The following is a 16,937-nucleotide window of genomic DNA, read 5'->3' on the forward strand; positions in this document are numbered from 1 at the left end:
CTAACTATGGTTGGGCCAAAAAAAACACTGTGATAAGATAAAGAGGCTTTGAATAAATGTGATCGTAAATATTTAGGTTGTGGTAAACTTGTTTTATTTTGCAGTATTAACTTGGAGGAAATGGGAGCACCTCATTTGGAGTTGCTATCCTCTTCATGATCAGACTCATATCCCGCCAAGTTCTCACACTCCCCTGTGGTCAGACCTCTCTCGCCACAAGCAGCACTTGTCTTGCTCGATATTTACGGCTATTACAACCTCGCCTCGAGTCCCCACCAGGTTCTTATTTTTTAAATGACAGGGTGTGTTGCTTATGTTTAGCAGTTGCATGAAGATTTTGCACATGTGCATGTGGTGAACCTCATAAAGGGCCTGCTCTTTCTGCATTGCTTTATGGGTAAACCTGACACACTTTGTCTGTGGTGTGTGCGGTCAGAGCAGGAGTGTAGTTCTGTTCATAGATGTCGACGGCTGATTAGCGTGCCGGATCGCCGTGTCTAACTGTAGCGATACATGAACGGAAACTTTCCTATTAACTATAGAGGTGTTAAAGAGCAGTTCTGAGAATTGTTAACCGAGTAAGTGATGCAAGACCTGTTTCAATATGTCAGCAAGATTTTAAATGCGAATATGTCTTATGATTGGACGTCGTGTCTCATCGAGTTCACGTTACTAAAGATCATCACGATTTATTCATTTATTGAAAGTTAACATCCAGTTTGCTTCGTATTATACCCTGTTGTCGATTCTTTACCTATAACAGCAAGCCCCCATATGTTTTCTCCTTACTTGAGGCATTTAATACAAAAAAATAAAAAAATTTTTAGAATTTTTTATTTCAATGTTAAGATACAATTGTTTTTGCATTATCTTGCTGGTTTTTTTTTTGTTTGTTTGTTTTATCTTTAGGAGTTGTCTGAGATGTGCACGTGCATTTTGCATGAAATCACCATAGTGTGCTGGAAATCAAAGAAGAGAGCCTAATCTACAGTTCACGTTCTTCCGTGTCGAATATTTTCGATATAAGACGGTTGCATAAACAGTATAGAGTGACTCACCTATTGAACTTCTTTCTTTATGCTTTCTCTTCCTCTTCAAGTGTTGAAATGAAGTTGTTGGTGTTTTTTAATTTTGCGCAATTTGAAGTCGCTTCATTTCACCTATAGATCAATTAATGAATCGGTTAATTAATCATTTGATATTACATCGACTGTTTTTCTCTGATGCAGCGTGTGGCCATGTGTTTGTGTCGCAGGGTGAAAAGGGAGATGTCGGTGAGCCTGGAAGTGATGGACAGAACGGTATTCCGGTAGGATAACCTTCTGAATGCTATGAACTTCACCCCCCCCCCGGGTAGTCATCATTGTCATCACTGTCATCGTCACTGGTGTTACTGTCATATTTAGTCATCAACCACAGCGTTGTTGTTCTCTAGTTATGGTTTCCTGTCCTACAGTTTTCATAGATTTTCCATACACGTGGAAGCATTTCCAATTTCAGCTTTAAATGTCATTCGAGTCGTTTGCTTTAATAAAGTCCCCATCTTTGGCGTGATTCCAGTCCAAATAACAGCACGACCACAGTAATTGCGCTCTCCCAGAATACACTGCTGGGTTGTAGTAGAGCAGCTCCTTTGTGGGCAGCTGAAGTGAGATCGGATCCCGTTCCGATCTGTAACTATCTGTAACAAACCACCAATCAGGTCTGATTAGCTTCTGTATTTTCCACAAATTTGGAACAGCTTGACTAATGACATAACACAAACAGCTGGTGGATAAAGCCGAAGAATCCTGACGCCACCAGTGATCTATCTCGGAGGCCAGGGGCTCTTAATGCAAAATGAAATGGAACAGCTTGGTGTGATGTCACTCCTCAGCAGACATCTGCTCTCATTCTATCCTACCAGCAGTGAAGGTTTTTTGGCGAGGACGCTTCTGCTATAAATTTAAAGCTTTAAATACTCTCAGCTAAGTTTTTTGACGTTTATTCATCTTGGCAGGCGGTTATTGCGGCTGCGTGAAGGTTTTCTTGTGGCCTCCTTGTGGGAAGCAGGATCTATGGAATCTTTTAGGTAGATAGACGGCCGTTTCATGTCACATGCCCGAGCACTATTTTGAGTCTTTGTGATTAATCCGGTGGTTAATACAGACCCTCGGCTGTGCCTGCGGTGAACCTCTGGATGTTCTGTTTCCAGTGGAACATTTAAGCCTTCAGGTGCAGGGGGATATTTCCAGAACGTGAACGCGCCTTACTTCAGGTCGTCAAGTCCCTCTAGATTCTCCTTATTTCTCTAAGCAAAGACTTGCACACCATTCTCATTTTGATCCGCTGGTAGTTTATGGAAAAGACCGTTGATGAGGGAACGTTCTGCTCGGTTGCTGAAAAGTGTGGCGCTCGTTCACTCCTTAACCCAAGGCAAGGGTTGCCCTTCCTGTTTACGCCAAACCGAGCCGGTTCATTTCAACAAGAAATCTTCAGCATCTTCCTGAGGCTGTTTGGGCGGGGGAGCTTTCGAAAGGAACACGACCTGAACAGCTAAACGACTGTGCCGGTTTAAAGTCTTCTCCTCTCCTCCAATCTTTAATCAACACTCTCGTCAAGTCTCTCTCGGGTGTAATTACCGCTCTAACGAGGGAGAAGTCCACTTGCCAGACGACAAATAACAAACGGCTGATGGAAACCGAACACCCAGAAAACTAGACTTAAGAAGCCCATTACTGAGTAGCATTTCTGTATCCTACTATTTATTCATTTGGGAGACACTTTTTTTCTTCTTCTAAAAACAATTTGGAAGTGAGGCAAAAACCCAGCACAGCACAGCACTGAGGAATTAAAGGTTAAGAATCCACTACGGGTTCTCAGACAAAACGACAGGATAGGAACTCACAACCTTCTAGATCACGTGTAGATCTCCGTTTGCACATTATATACTGTATATGTTTATACATTACTCGGTATGGACTGTATTTGCACTTACGAATGAGATGTTGCTAGAATTTAATCTCACGTACGTGCATTTTGGTCTCTGCGTGTTTCAGGGCATGAGAGGACATCCAGGTGAAACAGGGCCTGCTGGACCTCAGGTAAGCATTTGCAATAAACATACCTAACACCAGCAATGACACAAAGTGTTTCATTGTACTCGAAATCAAGAAAAGATATATATATTTAAATATAAATATAGCGTTCTATGTAAAAACAGCATTTCTGGTTCCCATTATACATTACTAGAGAATTGCAAGAGTTCAGAAGAAGCTGAGTCAGACCATGTGTTGACGATATACTCTATTTCCTGTGCCTCTGATGATCTATTTGGACATATAAAGGATTTAAGTAAGGGATAAATCATGACAGGATGTGCTGTTATAAGAAAATAACAGCGATTTGCCAATCCTAACAATGCTTTCTTTATTGAAGAATCATACTTTTAAATGATTTACCTTTAAAACTGTGGAACATCTGCGAATCCAACTGATCACTTGGGTTAATCTGACGAAACAAAGCAAAAAACCCTGCAAAACACAAAGGCTTCTGAACTCTGTTCACACTATACAGCGTTCACTATATAAATCCTTGCGTATGTTGCTATTACAGAATATGATGTACTATGTATTAGAAAATGAATCAACATCTCTCGATCATTAGGTTCACGAATTCAGAACTGCAGTGGTGTGCAGTTTTAGGACAAAGCCAGACGAACGATGAATTTATGAGTCAGAAATATCTGCTTTCCGAGTACAGTGGAACAGTGTTTACCTTGACGTGAAACAATATCATTTCTACAAGTTGTCTATGTCTGTGGTGTTGCTATTTGTGAACGCAGTATTTAACTGTAACAGGGAGAACGAGGCTTGCCAGGGACACCGGGTTCAGTGGGAACAAAAGGACCTCAGGTATGTATAGTGCAATAGAACGAGTATGTGTTCTTCATATCGTGAGCTAATGGAGAACCGTGCATTCCTAATGGGACACTACTGCCACCTGGAGGCTTCTAGTATTGCACCTCAACCTATTACTAGTGCTCATAATGTCATGATCGAACAGTATGTTTTGATATGTTCAGGCCAGGGGTACTATGACTTGACTGATGTTGACTATATTGAGCATGGTTGTTAGAGTGTGTTCAGTGTAGGGAGGATGAAGAGAGAGGATATGTGTTTGATCCTGGTTGGGCACTTCAGCAAAACTAAAAGTCTAAATTTAGAGAGACCGTTTGCTTTGCTTTTTTTCTTTCTCGGTTGCCAACATCTTGGTTTCACTTCCTGGGATTTGTTCGAGACTTGTGCTTTCTGAAGTGGTTCATGCCACATGTCTTTTCTGAATCAACAAATGCAGTCAAATGAATACTTCTTTGACAGTGTGTAGATAGATCTGTTTATGTCTCCATTTAGTTTGCTCTAAATTGAGTCAAAGATGGGTACATTTGAGAGCAGTATCAAGAGGGGATTGATTTAACGTGTACTGAGCGAGTTAGCTAATGTGACGGACATAAATTAAAGTGAATTTTGAATCTCACTGCTGAAATGTCCAAATACCCATGCAGTGATATTAAGTGCCATATAAATCTGGGGAACATAGGACCCTGGGAACATCGATATGTGCTTGTTTATGTTAGCTAGCCACTAGATAGTGGAGCTTAGTTTTATAGTTGCTTTGGCTAGAGTGACGTTAACCCTTCAGGTACTTTTCAAGGAAAAGATTTAAAAAGACTAAACAAGGTGTGCTTGAGCTGGAACACATGAAATACTAAACACAGAAGGTTTCCATGCCAGAACTCCAAGACGTTCACTGCTACTGACCCAAAAGCACAAGAAAATTCACCTCAGAATCATATAAATAAACCACAGAAGTTTTGGGATTCTGTTCTGTGGAGCGATGAAACAGAGCTGGAACTTGTTGGCACGATGGATAAGCGGTATGTCTGGAGGAAGAAGAATGAAGAAAGAACACTCTGTCCACAGTCGAGCATGGTGGAGGCTCGGTGATGCTCTGCAGCTGCTTTGCATCCTTTGACACTGGAAACCTGCAGCATGTGGAAGGCGAGATGGATTCATTGATGTATCAGGAAATCCGTCTGTGAGGAAGCGGAAGCTTTGGCATCATTGGACCTTCCAACAGGACAATGATGCCAAGCATACCTCAAATTCCACCAAGGCTTGGGTGCAGAAGAATCCTGGAAGATTCTACAGGGCCATCACAGTCAACTGACTTGAACCCCATAGAAAATCTCTGGTGGGATTTGAAGAAGGCGGTTGCAGCACGCAAACCCAAGAATATTACTGAACTGGAGGCCATTGCTCATGAGAAATGAGCTAAGATTCCTCAGGAACTCTGCCAGAAGCTGGTGTCTGGCTGTGCATCTCGTTTGCAGCAGGTCATAAGAGCAAAATCGTACTCTACTAAGTACTAAAAATGCTCACCATGAAGGGGTTGAATAATTTTGAAACTGGAGAAGTCAGTTGAAGTCAGTTTTCAGTTGAATTTGGGGAAACCACTTGAAGCATTTGTTGTGTTAAACTGTTTCAATTGCTTTTGTTTGATTTGTTCATCGCAAACAGCTGAAAGTCTGTACATTTTGACAAAAAACCTGATTTGCAATGGGGGTTGAACAATTTTAATTGCAACTGTATTTAGCTATTTACTGTAGGTGTAATTTTGCCCCACAGACTCATAGAACTGCTAGTACAAAAATATACTGATTTAACAAAACTAATCTGTGACTTCCTTTCAGGGACCCCCAGGCCCAATGGGACCACCTGGTCTAGAAGGTCCAGTCGGGCCAAAGGTATTTGATTGTAATTTAAAACAAACAGGAACATCTGTGTGTGTGTGTGTGTGTGTGTGTGTGTGTGTGTGTGTGTGTGTGTGTGTGTGTGTGTGTGATACAATGAAACTGATATACAGTCAAGCCCATAAGTATTTGGACAGTGACGCAATTATCGTAAGTTTACCTCTGTACTCCACCACAGTGGATTTGAAATGAAACAATCAAGATGTGACGTTCAGCTTTAATTCAAAGGCCTTAACAAAAAATATTGCATTAACCGTTTAGGAATTACAGCCATTTGTTTTTTTGTGCAGAGTCTCTCCATTTTCCACAGGCTCAAAAGTAATTGGACAATCGACTGATGAGCAATTTTATGGCCAGGTGTGGCCTGTTTCCTCGTTATTTCATGACAAATGAAGGAGATAAAAGGTCTGGAGTTGATTCCAAGCGTTGAATTTGCATTTAATAGCTGTTCATGGGAACTCTCATGAGTTCATATGCGGTCCAAAGAGATGTCAATAGGCTGAAAAAAAACAAAACAAAACAGACCTATCAGAGAGATAAAAAGAAAGAAATGCTCTGGCGAGCTCAGCAATTGTGTCAGTGTCCAAATACTTATGGACCTGACTATATGTCCGTGAATAGATTCTTTTGTGTAATGGCAATAAATGATACTGTTCTTTCAGGGCAACTCAGGGCCTCGAGGGCAGGACGGCGTCCCGGGTGAACCTGGATCTAAAGTGAGTTACATAGCATAATTTGAGGGTTTTCCCCTCACAAAAGGTGTGAAAACAATATCCTGATACTCAGAGCTTAGAAAATGGCAAGAGCGGATGGTGGCGTCAAACGAAAGAGGAGCAGTTTAGATTGCAAATAGTTACATTATAGTGATATGTACGCGGTAATTTACTGTATGTCGTATGTAGAACCCAGGTATGACCCATATCAAGTCGGACTGACCCAACACGGTCCCAGTGGGGTTCTGAGTATTAAAACAAAATGCTATAAATCAAACTATAGTAAAAAATAATAATAATCAAATAAAACAGCCACAGGATGAGCAAGAGGAGTGGGAAAGCTGATTTGCATCAAAATATATAATAAAAAATAAATCTCTGATGAAAATGTATTAACATGTTTAAATTTTTTTTGTCTTGGGCTATAAGTGTCTTTGTCTTAACTGAGACTCATGTTCAACAATAAGACACGACAAAACGGGCTCCGAGAGGCGCAGTCTGAGAGGAGACCTTACAGTGAATCAGGGTACAATGACCGTTCTCCAGAACTAAACCCGTCTGGTTGGTCAGTTACCGACCCAGCCTAAAAATAAAAGAGCTTAATAAATGCTTCATAACATAATTAAGTATTATGTCCTAAAACTCAGATTTACTGCCTCATTAGCTCGGGCTGAATCATATTGTGAAGTTTGTTTTGCCCTATTTTAAAGGTTAAAATGCAGTCATTTCCTTACCTTCTCACCATAACCACATCCTCAGTATGACTACACAGAACTCATAGGAACACGTCGAAAACTTGATACATGCAACAGATAAATCTTTATCAGTAATAGATATCTGAGGTGGATTTGTCATATAATACCAGATCCTTGATAAAAAAAAAGAAAAAATAAAAAGAAATAAAAACTTTGTGAAAGTGTATTCTCAAATGATGCCTGTCAATTCACTGTAATAAAATAAAATGACCAGATCAGTAAGGAATAATAATTAAACCCTCAAATGAAACTTTATTTTAGGTTAGGAAACTTTTCTGGAGCCAGCAGGAAATGTATAGTAAGTATTAGAGTGAAGTGGAAAGTTTTAATCTAGGTTCTGAAAACACAAGTGCTGATAAATCTATATCTGTGGGAGTTTTTCTGCTTTTTTTTGTTTTGTTTGTTTCTTCTGAGGAATTAAGACTATCTCTAAAACCTGCCCACTTCCATTTTCAGATGAAGTTGTATCAGGCACACACTTATTTTTGTCCCTGAACACATCTTGTCAGTTGTGAGGGGCAAATTAACTGCAACATATTTATTCTTTGTACAGAAAAGATCGACAGGAAACACTATTCACACTTTTCTACCAGTCACGTCCTTTTATTACACATCGTCTTTGCGTTTGTAGTCCATACGCCTTCTGTGAGTTTGTATGAGTGTCTCATTTTGTGTGTGTATCATAGGGATCACAGGGCGAACCTGGAGTTCAAGGCCCTCAAGGCGTCATGGGTCTACCAGGATTAAAAGGCCATAATGTGAGACTATTTTCTAACGCTGCCACATCCAGTCGACGCAGTTTTCAATCAGTGTTCATTCTGAGATTAGTTTAACGTGTGAAATTGTCACCGTCTCTAATTGTACGCATTGTAACTTACTTTTGCAGGGGGAATCAGGAGAACCTGGTCCAAAAGGAAGTCAGGTACTGCAGCTCAGTGGAGGGTGATGGACTGTGACATTTATTTTCCTGCTGTGTGTGTGTTAGTATCGAGGATGTTTAGTCTCTGTGCAGTGGATGGTGTGAACGATATGTTGAGATCTTACTCAGCTCCTTCTGCTCGAAACAGTCAGAGATGGAAACCGAGAGCAAGGTGGAGGTTGTTATGTACAACCCAATACATTTATGTAAGAACTAAAACGACCCGTTGCTATAGGAACAACATATTTGTAACAGCAACAGGTTGGGGTGACGTGGAGCTACGTTTACCCCCGCAGAGTTATTTTTTAAATGTTTGATTCCTCTATTCCTACAGCAGTCTTGCCAATAATATATATATTTTCAATTACAGAACGACACACACTTTTTATCCATTTGTAGCTATGTGTAATGCTGTGGACACCCAAGAAATAAGTTATCGCTTATGTTATAGCAGCTATAAATTGTTGTTCCCTTTTACAGGCCTCACTTCTGCTCTCTCACTTGAAGTTAATTTTTTTTAAAAAATGAAAAATGAACTCATCATATTAGAGAGTAACAAGAAAACGCAAAGTCTGTCGTGAAGACTTTCCAATTTGGGAAAAAATGTCAAGTTCGATAACCGTACATGAAAAATCATGCACTAAATGAATACTTATAGTACTTAAATGATGACATAAGGCACGTACTAATCACGAACTAATGACGAGCTAACCTTAAGTATGACGTGAGTCCTCAATGAGAGTTCATGCATGAATAACGACAACCTTAAGTACATGTTAATACGTTCATTAGTTCATGTATTAATTAACACGTAGGGGTAAACTAAATCAAACACGCTCTTCAAGAAAGAATATGAATTAAACGTGCATCCTTTCGAATTGTTTATATCATTTGCCGTGTGCAGCTGCGTACGCAAACATCATCGGATGGCGCCGGATCACTTTCATAATTTACAAGTAGGCTAGGCTGGCGTCAGTTCCGGTTTTTGACCGTTAACGTTCCATTCACTTGCGTATCCTCCCGCCGAGTTCGCTGTGAACGCTCACGTTGTGACAGACTGTTATAAATGCGAGTGAAAGTGAGGAAAGTTTCGTTCCTTTACACTACATCTGGGCTAAGGACAACTAAGCGATTTTACAGATATAAGGCTCAGCATGATGCTGAGATGTGCTAGCTTGGCAACGAGAGATGTGGAACTAACGTCTGAGTTGTGGCCCTATTGTAGTTATCCATTCAGAACTAGTTATGGCAGTTTGTCTTTAGAATTAAGAAAAGAAAACTCCAGTACCCTTTCCATAGCTAACAGGTTACCACTATATATTGTTGTACACTTTGTATACTTATCAGATAGCAAGCTAAACAGCACGATGACATTAACGTAATAAATGACACCAGTTACACAGTTTATCAAATTAAAATGATCGTCTAAGATAGTCATTGCTCTTCTGGGAAGATAATGGTACCTGGTCACGATGCAGGCAGCACAGCATTGCTTGGAAGCATCCGTGGAGAAATTGTATTTACAACATGTATAGTGTTGAATTTACTTTCATAGGTAGCCATCCTTTCTGAGTTTGTTTAAAAGACCTGATTGCGTGTTTAAATGTTATCGTGTGTGGTTTGTCTGCACACATTTTAGCTCACCACTACCTGGTATGGTGGGTTTCATGGTAGGTTATGGAGCAGAGAATACATCTGCAGACAGGACGTCCAAAGCACAGCACAGTTTCCCCATGCTGTGTGAGCTTCTATCACTCAGAAATCTCGTGAATTCAAACGGTAACTGTAATCCTAAAACTACGTTCTAAATATGCGAATTTTCTAAGCATGCAATTCATGCGCTGTTATTGTAAAGTGTTACCGCTACAACTTCACGTCTGACACTTGAGACTCCTACAAATGTTACATGAACCTCTCATCAAAGAAAGCGTCACAGTATCGACATTTACAACACGTTTAATCCATTTCTACGGCGTTATCCATATCGACAGACCCGTGTAAGTCGTCACGATAGAAACGATAACATTTGAATGAGCATATTTTGCATTATTTTGCATAATTGTTGCTAACAGTGGAATGTGTACATTTATTTATTTTCGGTTTTCTATCATAGCACAGTTTGCAGGGAGTACTCGAGAAATTAGACGCGTATACGAAATACGTTGACGTAAAGTATCACACAGATTTGCTGTTTCAGGGCCACTGAAGTATTGGGCATGACTCACGGTTTCTCTGAAACACGATGTTTCTCCATCAATAAACGGAAACTCATTGTCATCTATTTTAACCACAGCAGAGGCACTATTGTGAGGTTGTGCGTACACACACACACACACATATATAATCACACATCATATATATATATATATAATTATACTAACATGCCTTGCATTTCTCTTTCCAGGGAGAGAAAGGCAGAGAGGGATCACCTGGGTTGCCTGGGAAACCTGTACGTAACATACAATCACTTCATGATAACAATAGCCCATAATATTATTAATAGTATTAATAAGTGTCATTTTCAGCAGGAATTTTAAAATGTAAACATTTTAAAACGTGTGTTATGCTGTAGACGTGGAACAAATGAATGAATGGATGTGTGTTTTCTTTCTATACCTGGGCCTTTGCAGGGTGAGCCAGGCCTCAGGGGGAGCAAAGGAGAGGTGTGTATTCACACCGAAGCACACTCAGACACTTTCACAACAGTGCTTCCTGCTTATTCACAAACTGGGAGCTCTTTCAGTTCCTGACATTTTTTCAGACTTTTTCTTTTTTTTTGGTACTTTAAACAGAGACCTAGTGATTAAAGGTGCAGTTTGCAAATTTTGTTTTCCAAAACATTATAAAGATACTGTAGGACCTAACTATTTCCTTTGTGACATGCTTAGAACATCCCTTGTGAGAGAGTTGCCTTTTTATCTTAAGGCAAAGTGGATAAGATTTCACTAGTTTCATTAGAAAGGGGGTGGAGTCAGAACATTTGTCAATGATTTCACTGGAACTGCAGGTCACTTTGTAAGAACCATGAGTCTTATCTCGGCTAATGGGAAAGCATGTAAATCCACACCCGACAGTATAGGAGATAGTCAGACGAGAAGGGAAAATTATCATCATTATCATACAGAATGCTATCATATCACAATTGGACAAATCAAAAAAGTTCCACTAAGCCACCTGGTCCCATGTTAAAGTTGCCTGGAATGTGTGTAGTGCAGCGGGTGGCACAGTTCGGAACGTGTAGCTTTATAGCTCTAAAATTACACCTACAAGGTGTGTCGTACCACTGGGATTTTCAGCATGAGCAGTAGTTTGAAAGGATGCAGGTGGCTGTTGTATCTAGGAGGAAGAACATGTTAGCTTTCCCCGTCTCTGGTTGGAAGCTGTTGTATAATAGGGGTGAGTTGGCTGGTGGGTGGGAACTGGCAGGTGACCAAATTACTTTATCAAAAGTCATTTTTCAAGAATTCTTTTCATATCAATCTGAATCTGAGTGTGTTTGCTTCATCTGTTTTATTCGCATGTACACGCAGAATCGTTGCAAAGCTCGTTAGGCCATGGGTTATGATCTCTCTGTTTCTCTCTGTCTCAGCGAGGTGGAGCCGGAGATCAGGGAATCAGAGGCGCCGATGGGAAGAAGGGAGAAATCGGTTTAATGGGACCTGCAGGTCCGCGAGGATATCCAGGAAACAATGGGTTGCCAGGGCAACCAGGTATCCCAGGGTACCCAGGAAAACCGGTAAGTGTTGCTCAGTTCACAGGATTACCCACTCCCGAGGAAGAACAGACAGAAGGCAACAACTCAGTGAGCACCAAATCATGTCCAAGATGATGTCCATGTCCATGCTCTGATTAATCACCCCAAGTGATTATTATTTATTATTATTTTTTTTAAATAAAAAACTAGATTTTGTTAACAAAATAAAATAAAGTGATGCCCAGCCTTGCTGAGGAAACAACATGTCACAGGCTGCAATACGATACTGCAAAGTTTTGTACCCCCTAATCATTTTTGAATTTTGGAAGAAAAAACAAGAGAAATTTGCCTCTTGTTTTACAATTCATCTACAAATCCAAAGAATTGCAAGAAGTTCAAAATGAATTGTAGGTCGCCTAGGGCTATGGCTACACAGTTGTCTTCTCCTGAGTTCATATTACACTTCAGTTTCCAAAAAATGGAACTAGGCAGAACACTGGAGCTTTCACTTTCCCAGTGGGCTAACTAATAAATAGATGATTTGTCCATGCGCTAACATCCAAATATATGATTTGTCCAACCCCTCCAGGGTTGGGGGTTTGAATCCCGCCTCTGCCCTGTTTGCATAGAGTTTTGCATGTTTGCATGGGTTTCCTCTGGGTGCTCCGGTTTCCTCCCCCAGTCAAAAGATATGCATTGTAGGCTTGACTGGCATTTCCAAATTGTCATTAGTGTGTGTGATTGTGTCCTGCGATGGTTTGGCCCCCCATCCAGGGTATCCTCCCCGTGACCCTGTATAGGATAAGCGGTACGGAGATTGGATGGATGAATGGAAGGTAGTGTCGCAGCCTCACAACTCAAGGTTCCTCGGTTTGATCCTGAGCTTGGTTTACTCTTTACCTACATGTTTACAGGATTTTATCTGGGTTCTCTGGTTTCCTAAACCTTAGATAGCCCATAAGTGTGAAAGAGTGTGTGAACGTGTGTGTGCATGGTGTCCTGCGATGGACGGGAGTCCCATCCAGAGCGTATTCCCGCTTCACGCCCATCCTGGGATAGGCTCCGGATCCACCTGAGCAGGACGAAACGGTTACTGAAAATGAATGAATGAGTGATGAATATCATCACTAAATGTCTTGGTCTAAATTCTTTTCTTTATCAGCTATTTTCCATTACCCCAAGGGATTTCTTCCTGATCATAAATCCCTTAGCCACTGATCTGTGTTTCAGGGGAAGCCTCCTTCAGAAGAACACTTGATGAAGATTTGTGCATCAGTGTTGCAGAGTAAGTGCTCGATAAAATACACTGTATCATCAAGAAACAGATTTCAAAATTCTAAGCTCTAATGGTCACTACACACACTGTTACTACACACACCAACATCTGTCCACACAAAAAACTCAACACAGCCCAGTTCTAACAGCATATAACCGATTCCACACGGGTTCAGGTGTCTGCGTCACTGTGTACTTGTGTTATTGTGCGCATCAGCATATCAGTTAGCTTTGGAAAGGCCGGCGCTGTCAGTTAGCAGCAAGCTGGAAACATCTGCAGTTGTGGAAGAAGGGACTTCACTTTCAATTCTCTATTTTAGAGGAAAACCATAAGTCTGTTTAACAGACACAGTTGCCCAATCCATATGTTTCAGCACTTTACTGTATTTTTCATATATGTTATAGTTCAGCAAGCACGCTTGGGTCATCGCAAGCTCAAATTTTGTATGTCCAGTTGCAATCAAAATTGCAAAGCAATTGAAATAGTTCAACACAACGAATGCTTGGAGTGGTTTCCCATAATTCAACTGAAAATGCAATTTATAATGACTTCTCCAGTCTCACAATTATTCAACCACCAGAATAGAATCCCTCACAACAGCAGAAATATGCAAAACAAGTGTTGTCATTCGTTGTGTTGAACTATTTCAATCGCTTTTGTTTGATTTGTTCAGTGCAAACAGCTGAAAGTCTGTCAATTTGGACAATGATTGGCAATGGGGGTTGAATCATTTTGATTGCAACTGTAAATAGAACACAAAAAATGCAAACATACTTTTAAACTTGCTTAAATAACGACAAGCAGGTTTTCTGTTTACGATTAGCTTTAGATTATTTCCGTACCATTTATGCTAACCATCAAAAGGGTGCTGCTTTAAAATCCCTGCTAGTTATGATACTAGCCAAAAGCGTCACCTCTGACCAATTAACATTTTATCTTCTCAACAGATCAACTGCCACAGCTCCTTCAGGCGATGTCCCCCAGAGGGTGCCAACAGTGTGAGACGATTAAGGGACCCCCAGGTGATCCAGGCCCACCTGGATCCAAAGGCCCAACTGGAACTCCAGGCTATCCGGGCAGACCTGGAGCCCAGGGTTACCCGGGACAACCGGGGGCGATGGGTCCAGTAGGCCCGAAAGGTAAGACAGAACAATTATGGCCACCGATAGTTTTTTCCTTTCTGAAACGGTTGTCATGTTGTTGATTTAAAATGAGAGGAACTGCTGCTATTCGCGTACTTTCAGTCTTCACAAATGAAACAGAAACTCTTTGCACATTCCAGCAGTTTGCATCTATTGTTAATTTGATCTGCACTCCACAGGTCAAATTGGACCAATGGGCATGAAAGGTGCCAAAGGAGAGAGTCACAACGGGCTCCCAGGTCCACCTGGCCCACCAGGTATATTATCCTGTTCAGTTTAGATGTAACTTTTAAAGGGGTTGATCAACCATAATCCACAGGCAGAATATCATACCTAGGCTTGTAGTTTTTTTTTGTGTGTGTGGTTCAAATAGGTTAAATAACCAGAAAATGTGTGTGTGTGGGGTGGGGGACTCTTTGTTGACCTTCACAAAACAAACATTTTCATTTGATATGTAGTTATTTTTAAGCCCAACATGCTTTCACGGTGATGCAACAAACCTGATTACTGTAACTGTAGCGCACGCTTCCGAATCTCACGCATCAGCTTTGACTAGACGGATTAAATTACAACTCGAGTAATGTCACAATATCAAAACGAACTCTAAACCATTCAATTAAACACTGTTTCGTTGGTACATCGCTGTAGTATAAGTGGAATAACACACTCCAGTCCAGACCATGATGTTATTCAATCTAACGAGCTCTTAAACTATGTTAATAATTACCTTACTTACTACTTTTAGGTTTCCAGGCAACCAAACCTTAGGACACCGGAGGTTCTACTAGCCTGCTGGGCTAGCTAATAACTCTGATTGTAATAACTGTGTTATAATTTCCTATTACATAACTTTTTTTTTTTTTTTTTTCTTCCAGGTTTGCAAGGTCCTCGTGGACAGGACGGAGAGGGATATTCAGGACCCCCAGGATCAACAGGGAAACCTGGCTCACCTGGTATCCCGGGAAAACGAGGTCCTCCAGGAGCTGCAGGTGTTTGTGACCCATCCTCCTGTTACATGGGTTACGCTGGCTTTGTACCGACTTTTAAGGGCCTCCCTCCATGCTCCTGAGCCCAAACTTGGCACACTGACGTGACTCGTGTGTACTGGCTTGTGTTGGATTTGGATTGATTTGATATTAACTTTCGTATTAGGCCCAAAAACGAGGGCTTAGGATTTGACCGTGGCAGTTTTTACTTGAGATTATTTGTCAAACCTACTACTTTTGGTTCGAAGCTAGAATAACGATCATGTAATGTACAGCGGTGCTTGAAAGTTTGTGAACCCTTTAGAAATGTCTATATTTCTGTATAAATATGACCTAAAAGATGATCAGATTTTCACACAAGTCTTAAAAGTAGACCAAGAGAACCCAATTAAACAAATGAGACAAAAATATCATACTCGGTCATTTATTTATTGAGGAAAATGATCCAGTGTTACGTATCTCTGAGTGGCAAAAGTATGTAAAACTTTGCTTTCAGTATCTGGTGTGACCCCCTTGTGCAGCAATAACTGCAGATAAACGTCTCCGGTAACTGTCGATCAGTCCTGCACGTCGGCTCGGAAGAATGTTAGCCCGTTCCTCAGTACAGAACAGCTTCAACTCTGGGATGCTGGTGGGTTTCCTCACATGAACCGCCTGCTTCAGGTCCTTCCACAACATTTCTCTTGGATCAAGGTCAGGACTTGTGTGAAAATCCGATGATGTTTTAGGCCATATTTATGCAGAAATGTTTCGAAAATTCTAAAGGGTTCACAAACGTCCGCGCACCGCTCTGGCAGCATGTAGGTGTTTGCTTTGTGGCAGCCTTTGATATATAGAAGACTATATTGATGAGAGAAATTGTATTGGGAAAACAAAACTAGGACAACAAAGATAAGATCATTTCGTATTGAGTCACCTGACCACAAACAACTTTGTCCTCCCACAACCACAAACTTTGTTTCAATTTCACATTGGTGCTCGCTTTTGTGAATTGCATTTTATTGTAAATAGATATAGGTGTTGCACTGCCTTCTGATATACTACCTCTGTATTAGACGCGAAGTAGTCCAACAGCTAGACTGTAACGATATTTTGTTATAAAAGTGTTGGCTGATATCTCAGACTGCTCAGGATATCTCTTGTTTTTGTTCTGTTGTTGTGTGATGGATGCGTGTGATGGATCACGTCCAAGTTTTGTGTGTGTGAGTGTGTGTGTGTGTGTGGACTACTGCATTTTTTGAATGTTTAAACATTTATCTCGAAAGCAACCCTTTCATTTTTATAGTTTTAGCAGCTCTTTTACTCAGCCCAAGTTCAAACTGGGTGCATCAGCAACACGTTCTATTTATATTCTCGTCGAATTGAAGCCATGAGTATTTTTTGTTTGTTTGTTTGTTCGTTCGTTCGGTTGGTTTAAGATTGTCTGCTAATTGACTAGATTTTCATGTGTTTTCATTTCCATACTCATTGTGTTGTTTACATTGGAACTGAAACCATTTATATGTAACAGTGATCAAATAATAAAAAAAAAAATTATCCCTAAAACAAACAATTTGCTCTGGAGTAATGAATTTATTCTTATGGGTTTCTGTGCCCAGATTAGAAGAACACTCGATAGGAAGCGGATTTAAGTTGCCAGTAAATGAGTGTGTAGTTCCTCT

At 40.6% G+C, this 16,937-nt stretch overlaps 1 protein-coding gene across 1 annotated transcript in view; it reads left to right on the plus strand.

Annotated features, from left to right (window-relative positions):
• si:ch211-106n13.3 (vWFA and Collagen domain-containing protein) overlaps positions 1 to 16,908 on the plus strand; it is a 29,186-nt gene extending 12,278 nt beyond the window's left edge. The window contains exons 18-31 of the mRNA XM_017496240.3: positions 1,256 to 1,309; positions 3,039 to 3,083; positions 3,840 to 3,893; positions 5,732 to 5,785; positions 6,454 to 6,507; positions 7,946 to 8,017; positions 8,146 to 8,181; positions 10,583 to 10,627; positions 10,809 to 10,841; positions 11,768 to 11,914; positions 13,103 to 13,157; positions 14,096 to 14,287; positions 14,470 to 14,547; positions 15,166 to 16,908. Of these exons, the coding sequence (XP_017351729.1) occupies positions 1,256 to 1,309; positions 3,039 to 3,083; positions 3,840 to 3,893; positions 5,732 to 5,785; positions 6,454 to 6,507; positions 7,946 to 8,017; positions 8,146 to 8,181; positions 10,583 to 10,627; positions 10,809 to 10,841; positions 11,768 to 11,914; positions 13,103 to 13,157; positions 14,096 to 14,287; positions 14,470 to 14,547; positions 15,166 to 15,359 (1,113 nt within the window). The 3' untranslated portion in view covers positions 15,360 to 16,908. The remainder of the gene's footprint in view (positions 1 to 1,255; positions 1,310 to 3,038; positions 3,084 to 3,839; positions 3,894 to 5,731; positions 5,786 to 6,453; positions 6,508 to 7,945; positions 8,018 to 8,145; positions 8,182 to 10,582; positions 10,628 to 10,808; positions 10,842 to 11,767; positions 11,915 to 13,102; positions 13,158 to 14,095; positions 14,288 to 14,469; positions 14,548 to 15,165) is intronic.
• Positions 16,909 to 16,937: the final 29 nt, after the last annotated feature.

This window comes from Ictalurus punctatus, chromosome 20 (genome assembly GCF_001660625.3).
Source record: "Ictalurus punctatus breed USDA103 chromosome 20, Coco_2.0, whole genome shotgun sequence".
NCBI lineage: Eukaryota > Metazoa > Chordata > Actinopteri > Siluriformes > Ictaluridae > Ictalurus > Ictalurus punctatus.